A 21,751-nucleotide genomic window follows, 5' to 3' on the forward strand; every position below is an offset into this window, starting at 1 on the left:
TCCTATGTCCTCTCAGGCTTCACTTCCTCACCTCCTTCTCTGCTCCACAGGTCTTAAGGGTTTGCCCGGTGTGCCTGGTAAAGAGGGATCTCACGGGTATCCTGGAAAGCCCAGCAATAACAAGGGTCACCCTGGAGAACCAGGTGCAGAGGGGCTGCTGGGAATCAAAGGAATGCCGGGCCCAACTGGGAACAGAGGAATTACTGGGTTTGGGGGAATGCCAGGCAACAAGGTGAGCAGAATCATACTGGGAAAATCTAATCTAATTATTACGCCTTAAAGAGCCACTTAGTTCAAATTCAGTTTACTCGTCAACAGAGGCACGGTTGTTTGATGACTCTGTCTGTCTGTGTTCCAATCTGCCTTTCCTTTAGTATTCCTTTAAGTCCATAGTTTTTTATTGTACTCTCTCCGTTCGGATGTTTGTGTAATGTTAATTATCTTGAAGTTACAAATACATTTATATACCTTATTATTCAATACATTATATTCATTGCAACATCTCATGTCATAATGATGATCATCTCTATTGCTCATTACTTTTCAGGGCATTAATGGAGGTCCTGGTGCCTACGGTGCATCAGGCGAAACAGGAAGGAAGGGATTTAAAGGTACGACCTCATATTTAGTCTCCAGATAAATGGAGACCAAGATGCTAATTATAAAGTGAGAAAAGTAGCAAAAATATTGTGAGTGATGGTGCATTTTGATTACAGGTGAGAAAGGCCCACGCATAGACCTTCCAGGAACCACCGGATTGAGAGGAGAGCATGGTCTTCCAGGAGATCCAGGTATGATTGTAGCTTTAACAGTTTATGTTCCATCTCCTCTGATGTTGATCTGCATCACTTAACATGTAGAGGCCAATTTGTGCATCTCATGTGATGTGTAATACCTCTTTTACAGGCCAGAAAGGATTACTTGGACAACCAGGGGACTGGGGTACGCCTGGATTTGGTGGAATTGAAGGGAGAAGGGGAGAGTCTGGGAATCCAGGAATAATAGGGTACACAGGTAAAAGAATCCCATTCCTTATCAAATGTTATAATGGACATTGTAGCATAATGAAATAGCAATGTGTACAGCATATTGTAATTGTGTTTGTTTCATGCAGGCTCTGATGGGCAGAAGGGAACTCCTGGTAACCAAGGTCAAAAAGGCTTTACTGGAACTCCTGGAAAGGACGGACACCCAGGTTTTCCAGGCTTCCCAGGAAACAAAGGTAACATAACCAAACCAATGTCTTTTCTTTGTTTTACAATAAAATACATACTGTACTTGTGGTCCACCATATTCCTCCATCTGATATATACAAATGTGTACAGGTTTCCCTGGCCTGAAGGGTCTTTATGGATTACATGGACTTAAAGGACAAAAGGGTGTCCCCGGCACACCAGGTATTTAACCAGAATTGTCTCTTTGTACTGTTCACGACTAGAACATAATGAACAAATGATGCCAGTTAAAAATGGGTTGGATACAACTTTTATATACATTCATAAAGCTAAAAACCACCAAAAACGTATTTTCTCTATCAACTTGAACACACTATATCTTGTTGTTGCTCGTGAGAGATTAATGTATTATTGAATGTGTTCTTCTTGGTATGAAACTCTTAAGAAATATTGCCAAAATACTTTTTAAACTTTGATTGTTGCTTACTTAGACATTTGTAATTAAAGATAAAAAAACGTTCTTACTATGCTTTTAGTAGTAAGTATACTGTACTATAAGTCAATCAAGGTATATTCTTCACTAAATGTGGAGAGGATAGGTTTTTTAAATGTAAATACCTCTGACACTTGTCCCCTGTTCATATTTTCATCAGGTCTGGATACCACTGGACAAACTGGGGAACCCGGAAGCAAAGGACAGAAGGGAGGAGACGGGGACCCCAACAGCCAGCCAGGTTTTCCCGGCACAGTGGGTTTGAAAGGCTTTCAGGGCCCTCTAGGTAAGCTATTACTCTTCTGCATTAAAGGTGGGGTAGGTAATTCACTTCAGAAACACTTTTTGTTATATTCCATGGAATGCTCTTAACATCCCGATAGCAATGAATATATTAAATGCTTTGACAATAAATACATACAAAAATGTCATCTGTGGAAGCCGTGGCGCTGTAAAAAGCTAGACCAATTATTTTCACCGGCCCGGCTAAAGTAACTGGATGGCCTACCTGCCTGTCAGCCTTCCATCTCGTGCACAAACTTATCTCGTACCCTCATTGGTCATGTGCGCGTCCGTGTGTGTTGGAGGAGGGGCTCTGTAAGGAAGTCTGAAGGAAGGGGCAGATTTTTTTCGGCTGCGTACTTTCAAATTCTAGCGCACTCGAGCTGGTTTCTCCATTCTTACCTACCCTACCTTTAATGGGCAACTTTCCAAACTATCACCAATAATGCACAGCGACACAAAATGTACATTTTGAAAGGGTTTAAGCATCTTAAGACTTGAAACAATCTCATTTTTCACTTGTTCAGGTGACCGGGGTCAACCTGGATCGTCGGGACTCCGAGGCCCCGTTGGACTAGACGGGACTCCTGAGAGACCAGGACTCATAGGGGACCCTGGCTCTCATGGACCTAAAGGGTACCCAGGTGAGAAGATGCAGTGGGATCAAAGAGAGCCAAAGTTAAAATAAACAGAGCCATATTTCACTCACCCTTCCTAGTATTGCAACACCTTTTATACTATGACTGTGTCTGAAAACAATCACTTAATTGACTATATATAGCCTACAATCAAAAAAATCTGCGGAAATGAATGATATACGTTTGCAGTAGCTGAACGGGGGAAGGCGTGTCCACGCGAAAGGAGGCGCACCGAGTGGGCTCACCAGGATAACACTAACGATCTAACGTTAACTTATAGCCTCGCTTACTAGATAAGTTCCTTACATGCTGGCTAATAACCTATTTGAAGAGATGGGTCTGCGAGTGTTCAGCGATGTGTTTAGAACAAAGGCATAAACCCTTTAATGGGCTGCACATAACTGGTGCGCATGCGCACCTCGGCCAAAAAAAGAGCACCGGGTCATTTGAAAAAAGGCGCATTTGCGTACCAACATTGAGAGAGAGGGAGAAGAGAGAAGAGAGGAGAGAGAGAAAGATATTTGCGAGTTGCATATGAACGCAGGGCCGGCCCGTCGCACTGGCGTTGATTTTCGCCTAGGGCGCCAGATCTGTGGAGGCGCTGCGCTGGTAGTTCTGGGAGGGAAAAAAACATTTTTGACCGTTGGTGCTCATCCTAATTTTCGGCCTTGATGTAACAACATTCATAATTAAGTAAATGTAACACCCTTTTCACCCCGGTTACACGTTTCATTTGCCCTGTACGATGGGCGCTGTAAGTGATGAAAATGGGGGATGTTGGCTTGTCTGGCGCCCGCAGCTCACAGCCAAAGTGCGAGTGAGCGAGGGAGGGTGCACCGGTACCGGCGCTGTTGTTATTAGAATCTGGTGCTAGCTGCGGATATAAGAAGAAGATGTTTCAACAATGATGTGGAGGGAGAGTCCTCTCCAGTCAGACCGAGAGACTGATAACTACAGCTCAGTGAGGTAAAGGACTCTTGAGTGTTTAGATAGTTCACTTTAGTCTAAGTTCAAACGGTTTGGTCACAATTTATGTAAACACATATTTTCAAGGCACTCCTTTATAATTATTGGGATAAACAGGTTTGAAATCATTCCAATGTATACTATAGGACAGTAACCAAACATATCCTTTTAAAACTGGACTTTCGACCCAAACCCAGCTGTTGACTTGTGGATGCAAGCAGCTAATCGCAGACTCAACCAGAGAGAAAGTTGTAGGCCTACATCATCAGCTACCATGTCTGACAGAGAGGAAGACAGTGAGGAGAACAGTCAGGAGGGTAGTGATGACAGCTTGTAGGATTACTGGTCGTGCTAATGTTGTCCTGTGTTCGCCTCTGCATGTGTGTTCTGTGTTCACCTCTGCATGTGTGTTCTGTGCCGTGTGTCTGGAAAATAAAGACCGGTTTATTTATTTCATTTTAAGGATGAGCACCAAGCAACATCTCCAGGTGCTCCTTTGAGAACCAGGGCAAAAAAGTTATGTGCACCCCTGCTAATACGCTTGTATACCATAACTATCCATGTGCTGTGTTTTCCGTCAAATATATCTTCATTGGTGCCTTGACAGCAATTAAAACGGTTTTGCAAGGTTAACTAAGAGCACATGTTTGGTGAGAAATCATAAAACAAGGTGAAATATAACCAGGCCCGGTTCTACGGGGGTGCATAAGGGTGCATTGCACCCTCAGTTGAGTCGTTATGCACCCTCATTTGAAAAATTCAAAGTGAAAAATATTACATATATAATAACAGTAATAATAATAAGAAGAATATAGTAAATTGTAATTGTGGTTAAATAACATTGTCTGCTGCATTTATTTTGTCAATTTAAACGGTAGCCTACAGTAAGTAACGTTATTATGTCAGGTGCGTGTGACCTGTGCTGTTCCGCTGTGCGTCCGTCATCTGCAAGGTGCTTACACAGCAGTCAATGATGGCCATCAGAAAATGGTTAAAACAACCAGCCCTTATCGCCAGCAGTAACACCGCATCTACTGCAGGTAATACCAGTTCAAATCATGGGGACATTACGTTACCCGCGGTCACTGTCGTGGACACTAACATCCTCCCGCCTGACTCGCCAGCTTTGCCCGCCTCGCCCACGGAGGCGGAGCAGCCGCAGCCGTCTTCGTTGCCCCAAACACCGCCACTCCTCGGCGGCCCGCAAGTGCCAAAGGACCTCAGCTAAACAGAACCTGCCTAGGTATATTTAAAAAAAGTACCCAACTCGTCTGTACAGTGGGGTAAGGCGCTCATTTTGCAGCTCATGGTTTCAAAACAGAGATTGGCTGGAATATTCCTGTAAAAAAGATGCCATCTTCTGCTATGCATGTAGACATTTCGGTCTTAAAAGGGGAGTGATTTGTAAAATATCCATAAAGAAAAAGTAAATCTGTTTACTTTACAGTTCTGTTTCATATGGATGTTGAGAGATGTATCCTTAGATCTCTTCATGTTGCTCTCAAAGTGCACCAGATTGGTGCTTTTAACTTCAATATTTTAAAAAAAATCTTCCCGGGGGAACATGCCCCCGGACCCCCTAGAGAAGGTGAGGACCCCCTTAGAAAAATAGCACTTTACCACTGCACCCTCTCTAATCTCAGATGCACCCTGAGTCATTTTGTTCTGGAACCGGGCCTGAATATAACAGAACTATGTTTTCAACATGAGTGTAAAATAAGGTGCCCTTAGTGTTAGATAAACAGGCTTATAGATGTAAGGTTAGTTCCTGTCCAGCAGAGGAATTCTGAGTGGGTAAAAAGCAACAGTAATAGTTGGTAGTTTAATTTTCAAAACAGTAGCATTTTCTAAATATAACTGACTGGCTGTGGAAATAATGGAGTAAAAAAACAGTTTCAGCTCTCTCTTTAAGGAAAAGGGTACACTAGATTCATTTGATTATTAGTATTCTGCATAATGTGATCAGGGTGTTCCAGTGTTTCCCACAGATCTCAAATATACTTGGGCGGGTGGTGGCGCGGGGCGTGGTGGGGTGCGCGAAGCAAAAAATAATAATAATCATTTTTTAACAACATGTTTATTTATTGACTTTTCATTCCTGTATAATCATTTTGCGCAGAGCACTTCATCCTTCTGGGATTTCATGAAGAACAGCTCCAACGCCTGTGTGTATGGGAACGCCTCTGGTGCTGGTCCATTAACTGCCAGTGTTTCCCACAGATCTGAAATATACTTGGGGGGGGGGGGGGTTGAGGTGACGTGCAACAACATTAACATTAACCTTTTTGTTGGTCGCTTGTTAGCAGACCCTTCACGCGATGGCAGAGCGAACAGGTACAGGCAGGGCCCATAATGATAGCCCTATAGTTTAAATCTACTATCCACACATGAACATATGGAAATGGGTTACTATTTTAAAAAATAAATGTATTTAGGAACCTATCCATGTGATTTTTAGTGGGGGTCAACCTCAAATCCTCTAGGGGGGTCCAGGGGCATGCCCCCCCGGTAAGATTTTATTTTGGAGTTAACTGCATCAATCTGGTGCATTTTGAGGGGGAAGTAAAGAGACTATCTATGGAAACACCTATATTAAACAGAACTGTATACATTTCAATAATCATAAAATCATGGCCATAACCAATAACATACCATTTCCAATATGAAAAAACACTGAAACTTGTTTATTAATTTATTTTTGGTTCATTTATAGTTGTGAGTGTGTCTGCTCCTCAATCAGCCTCTCCTGTCTCCCTCCTCTCCCCCCTGCTCCTCTTTGAGGCAGCAGCAAAGACTAGTTTTCTCTCAACAAGTTTTATAAGTGTATCTTACCTTTTTTCACCTAGTTAACTTTTTATTTATTTATTCATGCATATTTTACTAATCACATTACATTTCATTTAGCTGACGCTTTTATCCAAAGCGACTTATAATGACCGATTACAGGGACATTCTCCCTGGAGTAACTAAGGGCTAAGTGCCTTACTCAAGGGCACACTAGTGGTGGTGTTCCTGGCGGGATTTGAACCCACTATGCATTAGACCAATCACTACCCTCTCAAATGGAAATATGTGTTTACATAAATGGTGACCACACCGTTTGAGACCCACTGAGAACTTAGACTAAGTTAACTATCTAAACAATCAGAGAGTCCTTTACCCTGAGCTGAGGTTATCCGGAGCTTGAATGACACACAGAGACCAATCAAGGGCTTTGATTTATGATCTGTATGACAGTGGCCATGTCGGCAGGCCACATCATGTGGACAGCCAGTCACCCTGTGTGAGGCAGGCCACTTAACAGGCCAGAAGGAGGCGAGATCAGAGCAAGGGAGCGAGGGATCATTGTCCACAAGTTAATCGATCGCAGATGGCGTCGTGGTCATGGACGAATAAAAAATAAAAGAAATTATAAAAAATAATAAAAATAAAAACCTAAATGGGTCGCGAAATATACTTGGGCGGCCGTTAATATACCTGGGCGGCCGTTAATATACCTGGGCGGCCCGCCCAAGTATAGTCTATGTGTGGGAAACCCTGTGTTCTTTAAAATTGAAACGTAATTAATTATAAAAGTAATTAGTGAACTGACAAAAGTGTCACTTCAGACTGGCTTTAATGCTATGTTTATTAACCCTTAATTATTTGTTTCTCAGGTTTCCCTGGAGCAAAAGGTTTTCCTGGTGTTGATGCTCCTCCTGGGGAAAAAGGTGTACCGGGAATAAATGGTTTTCCTGGAATCCCTGGAAGGAAAGGACTCAAAGGAGATAGAGGTTCCTTTGGATACAGGGGACCAAACGGTGTTTCTGGGAAGAAAGGTAAGCGTGGATGTTTAAAACGATAAGCTTTAGGCGTGTGTTCAAATGATGAGTGAACATTTTACAGTATCAGATCTCAAGGTGAAATCAATAAAATAGACATAATACCTTAAATTAAATATTGTTGAATAAAGTAGAAGGATTGAACATTAAAATAATGAAATATCCTAAACATAATGAAAATATGTACAGAAATACAGTTAAAAAATGTTTTCTAAAGTTGGCAACCAGTATGTTGCACTATCTCTTTCAAAGGCATAGACTGTCTATATAAAGGTTAAAGGCTTGGAAAGATTCCAACTCTACTGATTCCTGTCACCCATACTTCCTGATAACATGATCACCCCCTATGTGTGTATGCTTTTCTCCTTACAGGGGGAAAAGGAGAGCAAGGAGTGATGGGTGTTCCCGGAATCTTTGGTTTGAAGGGAGAAAGAGGGCAATCTGGCCTAAAAGGAAACTCTGGACCTACAGGTATATGATACACTTTCACATAATCTACAGACAGCTCACTCCTTACCAGATGTGAGTTTATGTGTTTTTTTGTCAGGGTCATTAGATTATCCTTCTCTGCTGCAGGTTTTCGTGGAATACCAGGAAACCAGGGTCCCCTTCCAATTCCAGTAAGAGTCCCAGGAGAGAGAGGCCTCTCAGGACCACAGGGTATCAAAGGACCAGAGGGGGTCAGAGGGGAATCAGGGCCACAGGGGCCCCCTGGCGATACAGGTAAGTAATTCTAATTAAACATGTGTTGTTGAGCATCGCTTATTGGAGTGTCCGGTTCAGCAACACAAACATATTCTCTTCCTGTGCAGGTTTCATCGGACCCATCGGGCAGAAGGGCATGCCGGGGATTGGCGGTACACCAGGAACGCCTGGATACCGTGGAGAGTCCGGACAAATGGGTCACCCCGGTCTGGAAGGCAGTGAAGGTACGTCCGACACTGTGGGGCTGGTTAGGATCAGGGTTAATACACCTGGATTAAAGGATTTAAAGTATGTGCAGACTTGAGCAGGAACCCAGTTCCCAAGAGGGTCTTCGGGTTTTTATTGTGATTTTTTGTGAAATAAAATGAATAAATTGAATAAATAGGCATTGATAGCTTTGAGCTAGAGAGTTCCTAAAGGAGTTCTTAAAGGTCATTATTTTAGATAATTGATACTTTGAGTGAACCTTTGAAATCATTCACATGCATGTACGCCTTGTGTTTTCAGATATATCAGTAAAGTCAGAGCTATATGACTTGTTTGTATGACTAATATTTAGCCCATCTTAAATGGTAATGCATGTATCAAGTCTTTACTGTATGAGTAGAGATGGAACAATATAGGATTTTATAGCGATAAAAACACTTACTATAAACTCCATTGCCGGGATAATTGTGAATACTCTCCGGCGAGGCTTGAGAAAGCTGTCTAGTTCATCATGGTAGAAATGTGAAAAATATAACCTTTTTCAAAAGGAATTAACATATAAGAAATAATCCTTTATTTATGCAGGCTGACTTATGATTCATGAAGACATTATTTAACAGTTTATTCTTTTTATTCAATTAAAAAGGATGTTCACTAGAGAAAGATATGTCTTATCTGCTATGCAATACAAACACTTTACTTAACAAAAGGTAAGTGCAAAGCTGTTGCAGTGTGTTTTATTGCCTCTTCGGAGTTTTAAGCTTATTTTGATGATTATTGGGATGATATTGTGAATTACAATTATTGTGGCCCTGATGAAAAATACACAACATTTTCCAATCGTCTATTGCCTTACTCTGAGTATGAATGAAGGCAAACCAATAATTACATCATTCCTCAATAGGTCACCACGGCAACCCTGGTATCCATGGGTTACCTGGTATGCCGGGCCGCAGCGTCAGCGTTGGATACCTGCTGGTGAAACACAGTCAGACAGAACAGGTGCCCATGTGTCCTGTGGGCATGTCCAAACTGTGGGACGGCTACAGTCTGCTGTACCTCGAGGGCCAGGAGAAGGCCCACAACCAGGACCTCGGTAAGTCTGGGTACAATAGTTTGGGTATTTTAATGTACGTGGTGACTGTCATCTCTAATCTCTTTTGTGAATGAACATTATTTTTGCTACTCCATTAGACTGGGAGAAAATGTTATCAGTACATTGTCTACTAGACATGGGCCAGTGTGAGTTTGTTACAGTACAGTCCTGTTAGAAAGGACATTGTGATCCAGTGAACCAGAAGACATTCCTGAGCAGCCGGGCTCATCATGTGCTGGCTGAGTTTCAATTGAAGCAGCCGGGGATCTTACTTTTCAATTTCACATTTACAAGTAGAACTATAGTGGCATTATGGGGGTGAAATAAATGAGATGGTACATGTGATAATATATTATAAATAGACTTCAATATAGTAAAGGATAGACTTGTTTTTCAGAGCTGATCTCTTGGCGATGACTAAACATAGACTCAGGAAAAAAAAAGCTATATTAGTGCTATCTTTTAATGTAAGCAAATACACACTACATACATCCTCTGTGTGTGCTCATATTTCTGTTGGAAAACACAAGTTCAATTGAGAGATGGGGATTGTGAGAACAGAGAAACAGACACCACTAATGAAACAAACGGGGGGAGAACAAAGGCATAGAGATCAGAGAAAAAAGATAAAGGATGCAGAGAGGAGGCATGACATCTGCTTATTGGAGTTTAACAAGACACTCAAAGAAAGAAACAACGATAAAGCAGAAGTGGCAGGAAAAGAAAGTGAGTAATCAGATGGGTCAGACACAGTGGCACTCTAATGAGATGCTGCTTTGTGGAGGTACATTAAGTCCAGACAAGAATAAACAGTTTCCTGCAATAGTTAGAGGCAATCTTGAAAATGTATGTAAATGCCTCCTAAGGCTGTTTTCTTATTAAGGGACCCCTTTTTTATAATTGAGTAAGCTAATAACCCCAGAATATGGAGAAATCGTTTATGGTTATTTAATATTGTATTTAATGTGTAACATCTCTCTTATGTTTTTTTTTAACAAGTCAAACACACTTTTAATAAATTCATTGTTTTCTTCTCCCGGTTAGCTCTGTGTTTGTTTTAAATGTGGAATTTTCTAATGTGAACAAGGCTGTTTAGCAGAGAGGAAAGGCTCTGAATATGTTCAAGTCTTTACCTCGCCCATACCCCGTTACAAGGTTCTTCCCTCATTTCAATTAATCATTGACTTTTCATCAATGTAATCAGATTTTGTTTCTAAGTGAATGAACTATGCATGACAGTTAGGACTTGGCTAAAAAGAGAAATCCTTTTTTTTATATTTCTATACAATTGACCACATTTCACTAAGGCAAGGCAAGGCAAGTTTATTTATATAGCACTTTTCAACACAAGGCTATTCAAAGTGCTTAGTAAGTAAAAGTAAGTGGTTTTTCTCAGGTGAAACATTAAAACTATAAAGACTATAAAACTGGGTTAGACCATCAACACATTATTTCCGATGCAGAAACTCCTTTCAAAAAATAAGAAAGGCCAAGGCAAAAGTTTAAAAGGCAACCAAGCGTTTTTTTACTTTTCCCAGAAGAACAACTTTATTTGATTTTTGTTTTTGGAGCTTTTGTGCTCCAGACCAAAGAGCACCTTCACTTGTTTGAACTCCCAGGAACTCAGGACCTTTTATTTTGTATTGAAACTACTGTCACACCACAAACCATACATTTTCAAAGAAAAACTAACAATATAACAAATTAACCTAAGTTAGCTAAGGCACCCTTGCTAGGCTCTATATCATTTGTAAGAAGTTTTAATTCTTCTGGTAGTGTCGTTTTGGCTGGGTTCTGCCTGATAACTGACATTGCTTAGTCAAGTTATTGATTTTTGAATTATTCTTCTGTACTTGTGGTACTGTTATACTTAATTTTAGCATTTTTCAATATCACATAGTTGTCAGTTGGGGCAAAGTGGCTGCTGTGTTCCCTTGTAAGGAAGTTTAAATGCACTCTATTGTGCTTAACCACACGTTATCTCTTATCTCTACCTAGCCCTTACCCTCACCCTATTTCCTAAGTTTTAACCATATCATGATTATTTACATCGTTTTCTTATTTATTGTGTTATACACTTTAACTCAAGTTTGTTTATTAAATGTGTGCCTTTTTTAAAGTATAATTTTGTATTGTCCTTCTCAGGTTTGGCTGGCTCCTGCCTCCCACGGTTCAACACCATGCCCTTCCTGTACTGCAACCCAGGAGACCTTTGTTACTATGCCAGCAGGAATGATAAGTCCTACTGGTTGTCGACCACCGCTCCTATTCCCATGATGCCTGTGGTAGAGGGAGAGATTAAACCGTACATCAGCCGCTGCTCAGTATGTGAAGCTCCATCAGTTGCCATCGCAATCCACAGCCAGGACATCACCATCCCTATGTGTCCTGCGGGCTGGCGCAGCATGTGGATCGGCTACTCCTTCCTCATGGTGAGTAGCCAATCTTGATACAACAAAACAAGAAGACAATGCTTGATAACACTTCTATTTGGCGTGATCTATTTTCTAAGGATGGGTTCTATTTCTTGGCTTGTGAAAACATCTGTATGATGTATGATGTATTCTTTTGCTTTTGGGAAATGTTATAAAATCTCGAATTAATTATTACAGAATGTAAAACAGAACGCCTTGGTGACAAACTGGGAATGTGGAGAATGAGAGTGTGTGTGTTGGTCAGCTAGAAAGGGAGGGTTTCATGAAATGGCCCCATGTATTGCAATGTCGCAATGACGCAGCGTTTATGAAACTTGACCCATGCTAGTGGCTAAAAGTCAGGATACTCTGCTTTTTTTATTTAGACCAAAGGTCACCACTCCTCTCCCTACCCTCCATTGTTCTACAGGTTTTTGTTCGTTGTGTCTGCATTAACCCATCTCAAACAGAACTGCATGTGTTTTTGCAACATAAAGGAATTATGTTTAAAGTAACTCCTAATCACAAGCAGTGTTATTTGTCGGACAAGGCTGGATACTCTGTAGTTTTAAAGAAAATGCAGTATGAGACAACTGTGTTTGTTGGAAACTATTTTCTGAATTGATTAGAGGTCTTTACTATAGAAGGATATGCAATGTTAGGCTTTTCCATAAAATACATAACTTGTTAGTTGATGAATTCATTGTTGGTGTTGATCGTTAAGTGGATTTGTTGACAAAAATAAATGTACACAACATCAATATTTAACTTAGATTCTAAATTGTAACATGTAACCAAAATCTCTTGTGTAGATCTGAACTCACACCTGCCTCATTTGTCGCCCTCTCACCTTTGTCTCCACAGCACACAGCAGCAGGAAATGAAGGCGGAGGTCAGTCTTTGTCATCGCCCGGCTCTTGCCTGGAGGACTTCCGCACAGCACCGTTCCTTGAGTGTAACGGGGCCAAAGGCACATGCCACTACTTTGCTAACAAGCACAGCTTCTGGCTAACCTCCATAGATCAGTCGTTCCACACTGAGCAGTCATCAGAGACGCTCAAAGCCGGTCAGCTGCTGTCACGCATCAGCCGCTGCCAGGTCTGCATGAAGAACTTGTGAGAGACGCAACAGCAGCATGGACACAAAGTATTGGTTGCATTGACAGTGGCCTAGTGTTGTCTCTCTATCTGTGTACTAAACCAAACAGGGGGATCTCAAATACTGATTTAGATCAATGTAAATTGGAAACATTCTCCCCGAGCCACAGAGCTCAGATATGCAATGACTGTGCGATGCCCTGAACGCTGAGTGAAATGTCCCGATGTAGATAAAACAGGAGAAGCCCCGTTATGAAGTCAACAGCATTATGGGAAAACAAGTATTTTTATGTTAAATGTGGATTGGTGCTTACTGTTTAACTTATTACCTCAGCTACGATGACTCATTGTTAACAATCAGAGTAGATCAGAACACTACAGCTGAACCAAAGACGCCCGTGTGAATGCACTGCTTCAGTTTCTCTAGATGTTTGTATTGTTTAGGGTTTACAGCCCACCATAAAGCCACTGCTTCTTTGCCAATTGAAGAATGTGTCTTGAACAATTGTTGGTTGATACTATCGACAGTATTATCCTGCTTTTATTCCATTTCTTTTCAAAATGTATTTTTATAATACAACAGTGTCTTCAAGCTGTTCTTCTGTTTTATGTATTTATCAACTATTGCAAAATCATCTATAACTCTTTCTTTTTCATACCCCATATGTTCACACAATGCACTGATTATCTTTGTGTTCATACCAGCTGAATGAATTTGAAGCCCCTCTTTAAGAGGTTAAATATATATATTATCTAATACTACTCATGTCACACTCATTTTGCTTTATAAATCTACTAACCTGAACTTCCAACAAGGCAGACTGCAAACAGCTCGGATCAAAGGTCTGACTGCAGCAAATCCATGCTGCGGTCACTGATCCTGGGTGAGATTAAAGTATTTTACACAATTTAGAAAGTAGGTCAAATGTTCTACTTCACCAAGAGTTGCTTGTTTGCAAATAAACAGTTTGTATAAACTGGGAATATACTGACAAACAACTGTAATGGAATATTAGTAATTTCATCATTTCATTGGATTGTAAAGATTAAAGTTGGTTATATTTCTGATTGTGTCCTTTTACTCTCACAATCTTATCATAATCTGGTCATAGAATGTATATAAAAAGAGCATGGTTGGTTACCCCTTAAGTGATAGATACTTAATGAATCTGGCAGACCAGAAAGGCTGCAAAATAAATCTTTATTATGACAGTAGATCAAAACTAGCCTGTGTTAATTGATGTGCATTGTCCCTTCGATAAAAAACAAAAAAAACAATTGCTGTAATCATTTCACAGATTTATTAACTAATAACTATATACGATCACTGAAAAGTTGAAAATGTGCATAGAAAATATAAAGATCAGTAATAATGCTAGTAACAGAGCATAAAGCAAGTGATTGGTGGTAATCTTAAAATACAACTATAATAAACACAGTGCAACCTGCCACACACCTAACTGTTACATTTGTGACATTCTCAATCTAAAACATTTACAAAAAGCAGTGATTGCCATTTATGTGTTATCTGGCCAGAGGCACATCTTTGGGATACAAGTGCAGTTTCAGTCGTTGGGGATGAAGGCTTCAAAGCTTAGATTCAAAACGCAGCACAAGTTTATTTCCATTCCTTAAAATGTAAGTGGACACCATCACAGAATCTGTTTGTGTTACCGGGAGGTCATTAATGCTATTAGGTCTCAGTCAAGGCAATTAAGTAGTACCGTCACAGTTTATATTTGGTCCACAGACAAACTTTTGATAGTCTATTGTTAAAAACAAGGGAGACCTCTCTAGCAGCAGCCGGGTCTGCCCCGCTTGGCCCCCCTGCACTCCTCCAGGTCCACTGTGGGGGAATGCTGGTTCTCATTTTTATTTCTCAGGATGGAGGGCAGCACCAGATCAAACAAGGCCTCAAACAGATTGTCCACATTGTAGCCCGTCTTGGCGCTCGTCTCGAAGCACATCTTCTCTGCAGGCAGGCTGCTCTTTTCCTCCAGGCCCTTGTAGCGCAGTATTCTCCCGTAAAGAGCCATTGCATCTTCGGGGGTCACCTGTTTCCCTGGCGTTATCCCCGAGAGGGAAACAGGGGAGGCCGGGGGTGTGGGGCAGGCAGACAGAACCTGGGTTTCTGTCCTCTCCTCCCCACAATCCATTCGGTCCTTGGATGCCTCATCTGAGTCCTGGGACAGCTGGGCTCTAGGGTCCGTTAGGTCAGCCTTGTTGCCCACTAAAGCGTAGATGCAGTCGTGGTTAGCGGTGTCAGTCAAGGACAGGAAGCGCTCCTCCAGCTCAGCTAGGCTCTGCCAGTTGGACACGTCGTAGGTGAGGATGACAGCGGCTGCACCTCGGCAGTACATTGATCCCAAACCGTGGAACTGTTCCCGACCTGAGGAGACAGCGAGGTCAACAAATGCTGGCTTAATATTCAACATGAATCCCTTTAAACATACAAAACTAAAAACAGACTGTGAGAGCAGCACTGCAGGAGGACACACCGCACAGAGCGAAGTTGTGCAAGATAGTCAGCAGTTTGAAAACAGAGACAACCTTTGTTGAAAGGGCACGTTGTGTGACTCGATGCTACAGTGGTATCTCTTGGATAATACTAAGATTATTTGTTGATTGACTGATAGCTTTGTCCATTAAATGTCAGAAAACTGGGGAAAATAACCATAAAATTACCAAATAAACATTCTTTAATTCCTTGTTTTCCGCTACGACTGTTGGTAAACCCGAAATATATTGTTTACTATTATATATGAAGTAAAAGAGCAAAGAAACCAAATAATGTTTATCTTTTATTTCATCATTGAAACTGTTTCCGATTATTAGTGCCGGTCGACTAACTGATCAACTAATAATTTCAGCTATAATAGAATCTAGGAGTGTATTCATTACATCAATTTGTCACAAATAGTTTCTTGAATACACTAAAGATCCAAGGCAGGAATAAATGTATTTCTTACAAACTACTGACTGAAGTGATAAAACTCATTCATTCCTTCTCATGCTTTTGGAAATGACTGTTTATGCAAGTTTGGAAAGGATATGTTGAAGCCTGGGAAGACGGGTAGCCCTGTCATGTGACTGTTAAGAGGAACAGGGCAGGCAGCTGAAACATGGGGCTTTGAAACTTAACTAAGAACAGGCTTAGTCAGCAGAAAAATAAGCAACAGCATGTTTTAAATGAGCTGCCGAGCCAATCCCCCTACAGGTCCTCGTACAACCAGTATTACTCTTTATGGCTGCCGCTGGGCTCTGAAACAGCAGCCCTAAAATGACTTAGTGCCAGCATTTTCTACCACAGACTAAATAAAATGCAACACCAACGTCCTGTCAGAGGTCACGGAGTAGGGGAACATAGACAGGAAATGGCTTACTGTGACTTTCCTTATCTCTGTGGCTCACCAGCTCTACTTTTGGCAGTGTGTATTTGCTGTAGATGGATTACTGTAATTCATGTTTACACAATACTGGAATGTTATAAGCTTTTTCATTAGCAGTAACTTGATGATTCACCAAATGATTCTTTCCACTGACAATATAAATATGTATAAATATGTGTATTTAGGATCAACGATTTAAGTCATTGTGATCCTTGGGGTCAATGAAGGAGTGAAGTTCGAGAAAAGCACAAGTTTCAATGTATTCAATATAAGAGCAATATAACAGACTGGTTCTGTGGATAACAAATCCTCTAGATCCCTTTATAAAAGGTGTTAACGGGGACAGAGCATAGAGATTACTAATCATGTTTCTGTATAACATAGTCTCAAGTAATGCTGAAATAAATAGTCAATAAAGGGCATTTGCAACTGAAAATTCGATAATATAAAAACTAATATTTTTTCAAATGTAATATTTACCTAATATGGTAAGGGCCATTGATGTGTATCTGTCATAAAGGCCAAATCACATGTAAATAAGTTGTTGTTATTTATCGGGCAGCTATCAAACAAGCTATCTGAAGCAGCTCTTTAAGATGCGAAATGATAAGGTCAAATGTGTTCTGCTTACGAGAATTAGCAGTAATGCAGAAGTACACGGATGACTGTGCAGGTTATGATGGTTGAGATTTGTCCAATGTTGAGCAATTTAGCAAAACAAAGCATACCGTGAATTTTTAACCTCTCTGTTTTTTGCAAGCAGGGAAAACTGAAGTGACCTATTATATTAACAACATTAAGCTAACTGCACAATAATATACAAGGCCTCCATGTGTTTGTTTTAACCAAGCAGTTGTTTGCATGGTGGGTAGGTTTGTGGTGTTTGCTTAATCGTATTTTGAAGGGTGTCAAATGCTCCTTAGCATATGATAACCAGCTAAAACTGGAACAAACTAGTTATTTCATTGTTAATGCATGTCATTCTTTCCAATTAAAGAATGTATGCTTTATTCTGCATTTTACAAAGAATTGTGAAAGATGATAATCACAAATAACCAGAGCCAAAACAGATGTGTTATAAATGATTTTCTCAGATAGTCTTGCCAACTGCCAGAAACTGATGTGTTAAATGTTAATAACAATATGAGTAAATAAGTGTATTCAAAAACAGACAATAATGTTGAGTTGTTTAAGACTTTTGTATCTTATATGGTATTTTTTCATTAAGTTTAACCGTTATTTTTTCTTTTAAGATTAAGGCTAAACACAAAGCAACTTGGAGCAAATAACTTTGGGCTAATATCATGTTAATGATTATAGGTTTTCCCAGTAGATTAGTCTACTCTACATGTTTATCAAAGAGGTTCAAGGGACCCTGGTATTGGTGTGTGACTGTGTATAGATTTGGAGATTTATTTTGATGTGCTTTCAAGGGTTGTTTTTCCCCAGATGGTGTTAGATTATCGAACTGTTTTTGACCAGACACGTTTGAATTGTTCAAAGCTGTACAGGACACGGTAATGTAATTAGTATGCATGTAATATACCAACAAAAAAAACACAAATAACACAGAGGTGTTTGCAGAGTGTCTGTGCAGACTGGGTTGTCACATGCCTGTGATTGCCTCACGCTTTATCAGGTAAACACAGCTCATAAACAGGAGGAATGAGATAAGAGTTTTAAATAAACAGGGTGAAAAGTCGAATAACACAAACATATTACCAGCAGTGTCCCATATAGAGATGTTGTATGGTCCCCACTGTTTTAGGAAAAAAGCCCCTCCAACAGTGCTGACGGTGTCTTTGAACTTCCTCTCCGTGTACCTGTGGAGCAGCGAGGTCTTCCCCACATTCATGTCCCCCAGGAGAACTAGCTTCACGTCGGGCTTCTTCATCTTCGACACCTCGGGCATGGTGCTGCTTCGGTCCCGCTGCAGCGAGGATACTTTTCTTTCTTTCTTTCCGTATCGTGAAACAATAGGTCTAGCTCGTAAAATTCAAGTCGCGAATTCCTCTGACAAAAGCCATGTTATGAACGAAAGTTTGTTTAAATCTGGACAGCGCGACAACCATCAGTGTATACTCATTTTCAATCTGTTGTCCGAACTTCAAAAAGTAACTGAGGTGAAACAGGAAGTAGGTGAGGAGCTAATGATTCACAGTGAGTGATTTTACCCTGAGCTGTGTCTTTCAGGTTCTACTACTGCTGGCAGGCCGTGAACTGCCCCAGCAGTCTAGCTCAGCGGCATCGGCGGCGCGTGAGTCTCAGGTTTGGGAAGGCTAAATAACGTAAATAACCTTTTTTTTTATCTGACGTTGCCCGCCTCCGGCGTCTATAGAAAAGAGATCAACTCAGTGAAAGCACCGCCTGCTGACCGATCAGAGCTCAGTGTGCGGAGTTTAAATCTATCAAGTCATATTACAGGATAAAGGAAATACAGTTTAAACTGCCGTATACGCAGAGAAGACGCCGACGTGTCGCACTTATCATTCATATCACACTGATATCACATCATCAATCAGATCATCGATCATATAATATCACAATATTTCCTTATCTGAGTTCAGCTTCTCGAGCCGTATCTGGCCGTGCAACACTTACATTGTCACATATGGCTACTGTATGCAGACGTATTATTTTAAGCAACACATTAAGTTGACGAAACACTCAACTCAAATGTAATTAAAGTCAGATCCACTCGTGTCGATGGGGCAGTATCATACAACTGTTTTCAAACAGTTTATTTTTTAACGAGTTGTTCTGTATTCTCCTTGCAGGTGCAACTATGTGGCTCGTATCCTGGATTATATGTTTAAGTCATGGATGTTTAAAGTTAATATTTGTCTAATATTAGTTTACTTTTCATTAATGAAGTATGACGCTGCGCTGTCAGTACACTTGTCCCTGTTTGTGATTGGTCAAATGTAGCTAACCCCGCCCCTTTCACGTGAACGCGTTCTCAGCTGGAGAGAAAAACCCTGGCTTGATTTACCGAGTTGATAACCAGCTTCGTGGACCACTTAGCGAAATCTCGTTTGTTAGGGTTAGTTAAGATAACTCAAACATATCCAGGGTCTGTTGAACTGGCTTCGTACAGTTTACTGGTGGCTGCATAGCAGCGCTAATGTCAAAGACACACACATTATACATTATATTTTTATTTTTACCAGGATGCAGTTACACAAATATTTGGGAAGGCTTAGCCTTCCCTAGCCTACAGCACCCGCCGCCCCTGCTCAGCGGTTACCAACCTTTTTCAACTCAGGGCTCAGGGCCTTATATATACAGTCTATGCCCACATTCAACCATAAACAATACGGAGGCTAAATAAAGTTCTGATTGGTCAATTCAAAAAACGTGACACCTTGTAAATCCAGTAGAACAGACCGCTGTCAAGGACTGTAACGACCGTTGCTAAGGAGGATCGAGAGAAAGGAAAAGAGGTTAAAAAAAGTAAAAAATAAAATCTTAATAATGAAAATGTTTCCACACAAATCATAATGTTTTGCAAATTATTTGGCAGCAAATATGGAATTTACATTTACACCGTTTAATATTTTATTTGGGCTTTTAGATGAAGACCGCACACAACTATTCTTCTGGCTAAAATAAATATTTTTAAAAGTCAATCAATGAGTCATCTTAATTTAAGGTGTTTGAAGAGTAGATTAAAAATACAATTTATTTTGAAAAAATTATTGACAAAAAATGAAAAGGTGGCTGAACACTATGGGCTCAGAACAGTCTCATAATACACACGGATGTACAATACAATACAATAATAAGCTACAGGGACGTTAATCTACGTCGGTAATATTAACTTTATTTAATACAACATTTACGGTACAAGATTTACATCATACAGCCCATGTAGTATAATATTTTACAAATGATGAATTACAGCAAACACGTGCAATATATCCATTATTACAGCTCCGTGGGCTGGCAGTAAGGCGATATGGGTCCGTTGTTATTGTGCATCCATGGGTAAAGATAAACGCATGTAGTGCTGAACATGTAACATGAACGTGCCGGGCGGCGCGGTCCCGTGGGTTAGATGCGCGTTCATAATGCCGAGGGAAATAACTCTCAGAATAACGTTATTAGCACATTTTTACAACTTGAGGAACGAACGTTTTTAATAAGGGCTATACAAGTGTTCATACTGGGTTGTTTATTTAGTTTAAAAAAAATATCCAACAAGTTACAGACCACTCTTTCCCAATGTAAGTCAATGGGAAAAAGTGTTTCCGGGCCCAGCAACCTAAAGCCTTTCGCCACTGTATAGTTAGTTTAATAGGTTTATTTTTCCGCTACTTCCCCCCCCCACCCCCATAACCTGTCTGCCTTTTTTCCCCTACTACCCCCCCCCTACCCGACTTGTAAAGCGACCTTGGGTTTCCTGAAAGGCGCTATAAAAATATTATATATTATTATTATTATTATTATTAAAGGAAGTGTAGTACCGCCGTTTGGCCAGCACGAATATTCTCATCAGACTCCGGCGCACTTCCTGGGGGCTTGATAGAGCCATAAGAAATGAATGCAACTGATTTCATCCAAGCGGTTTGGCTTTATGAAGCAGGCACGCAAACGGTTACGTCATGACGCAACGATACATTACCAGTCGGACTCTGGGCGGTGTGAAAAGAGCCAGAGCTAAACCGAAGAACTGGTTCTGAACCTGAAAAGCTAGCACGGAGCTTGAACCGGAGTTGCGTTGGTGTGAATGAGGTATAAATGCCCCTTTCACACCAGCGCTTTTTCAGCTCCGGCTCGGAGCTGGAGCCTGAAAAGCGCCGGTTTTTCCTGTTCACACCGCAGCGGCGCCGGCTCTTAGCTCCGGAATCCGGTTCACTTCCAGCTCCAAAAAATTGTCGGTCTAGAGCAGTGTTTCTCAAACTTTTTCATACCAAGGACCACTTAACCAATACAAAAAACACTCGCGGACCACCTAACTCCACAAATATCCAAAATCGCATCGTTTTTCTAGAACAGATTACAAATCGCCTGAAAATGGTACAAACAGGTGGCAACATGTGTGATGAAGGTGTTGCGCTGGGCTATATCATGCAATTGAAAGTGAAACTTAACCTAGCTCCATTGCGGAGATATTCCCGCTAGAGTGCGGAAAACTTAAATTAAGTTATTTATTTCAAATGTGAAATGTTACCAATATACTCGCGGACCACTAGGGGGCGCTCACGGACCACCAGTGGTCCGCGGACCACACTTTGAGAAGCACTGGTCTAGAGGCAAGAGCTTCGGAGCTAAGAGGTGGCGTCGCTTACGTCTCTCTTACGTCGAGGCGTGCAGGAAACTGTCATGCCTGCCTACAAGCAGTAGTGCTTATAAACACACTTTATAAAGTCAGGCAACACTAACCAGGCTTCGTCTGATTCTGTTTATTTGTAGGCCTACCTTACTTTGACCATCCGTTCACTGTTATTGATCATTGTGGAGAGAGG

General features: G+C 40.9%; 2 protein-coding genes across 3 annotated transcripts in view; one reads left to right on the plus strand and one right to left on the minus strand.

Annotated features, from left to right (window-relative positions):
* Positions 1-13,960, plus strand: part of col4a2 (collagen, type IV, alpha 2) — a 61,083-nt gene extending 47,123 nt beyond the window's left edge. For both annotated transcript variants that reach the window (XM_034232411.1, XM_034232410.1), the window contains 15 exons: positions 51-232; positions 548-611; positions 717-791; positions 907-1,014; positions 1,115-1,222; positions 1,326-1,397; positions 1,829-1,954; positions 2,478-2,594; positions 7,211-7,372; positions 7,748-7,846; positions 7,952-8,098; positions 8,188-8,304; positions 9,192-9,383; positions 11,529-11,815; positions 12,662-13,960. In XM_034232411.1, the coding sequence (XP_034088302.1) occupies positions 51-232; positions 548-611; positions 717-791; positions 907-1,014; positions 1,115-1,222; positions 1,326-1,397; positions 1,829-1,954; positions 2,478-2,594; positions 7,211-7,372; positions 7,748-7,846; positions 7,952-8,098; positions 8,188-8,304; positions 9,192-9,383; positions 11,529-11,815; positions 12,662-12,916 (2,111 nt within the window). In that variant the 3' untranslated portion in view covers positions 12,917-13,960. The remainder of the gene's footprint in view (positions 1-50; positions 233-547; positions 612-716; positions 792-906; positions 1,015-1,114; positions 1,223-1,325; positions 1,398-1,828; positions 1,955-2,477; positions 2,595-7,210; positions 7,373-7,747; positions 7,847-7,951; positions 8,099-8,187; positions 8,305-9,191; positions 9,384-11,528; positions 11,816-12,661) is intronic.
* Positions 13,961-14,176: 216 nt separating this feature from the next.
* rab20 (RAB20, member RAS oncogene family) lies at positions 14,177-18,495 on the minus strand. The gene is made up of 2 exons (XM_034232413.1): positions 18,006-18,495; positions 14,177-15,283 (listed from the first exon to the last, which is right to left on the minus strand). The coding sequence occupies exons 1-2, from the start codon at positions 18,193-18,195 to the stop codon at positions 14,688-14,690; spliced, it is 786 nt and encodes a 261-aa protein (XP_034088304.1). The 5' UTR covers positions 18,196-18,495; the 3' UTR covers positions 14,177-14,687.
* Between the last annotated feature and the right edge of the window lie 3,256 nt (positions 18,496-21,751).

The sequence above is a fragment of the Gymnodraco acuticeps genome, unplaced genomic scaffold (assembly GCF_902827175.1).
Source record: "Gymnodraco acuticeps unplaced genomic scaffold, fGymAcu1.1, whole genome shotgun sequence".
Classification (NCBI taxonomy): domain Eukaryota; kingdom Metazoa; phylum Chordata; class Actinopteri; order Perciformes; family Bathydraconidae; genus Gymnodraco; species Gymnodraco acuticeps.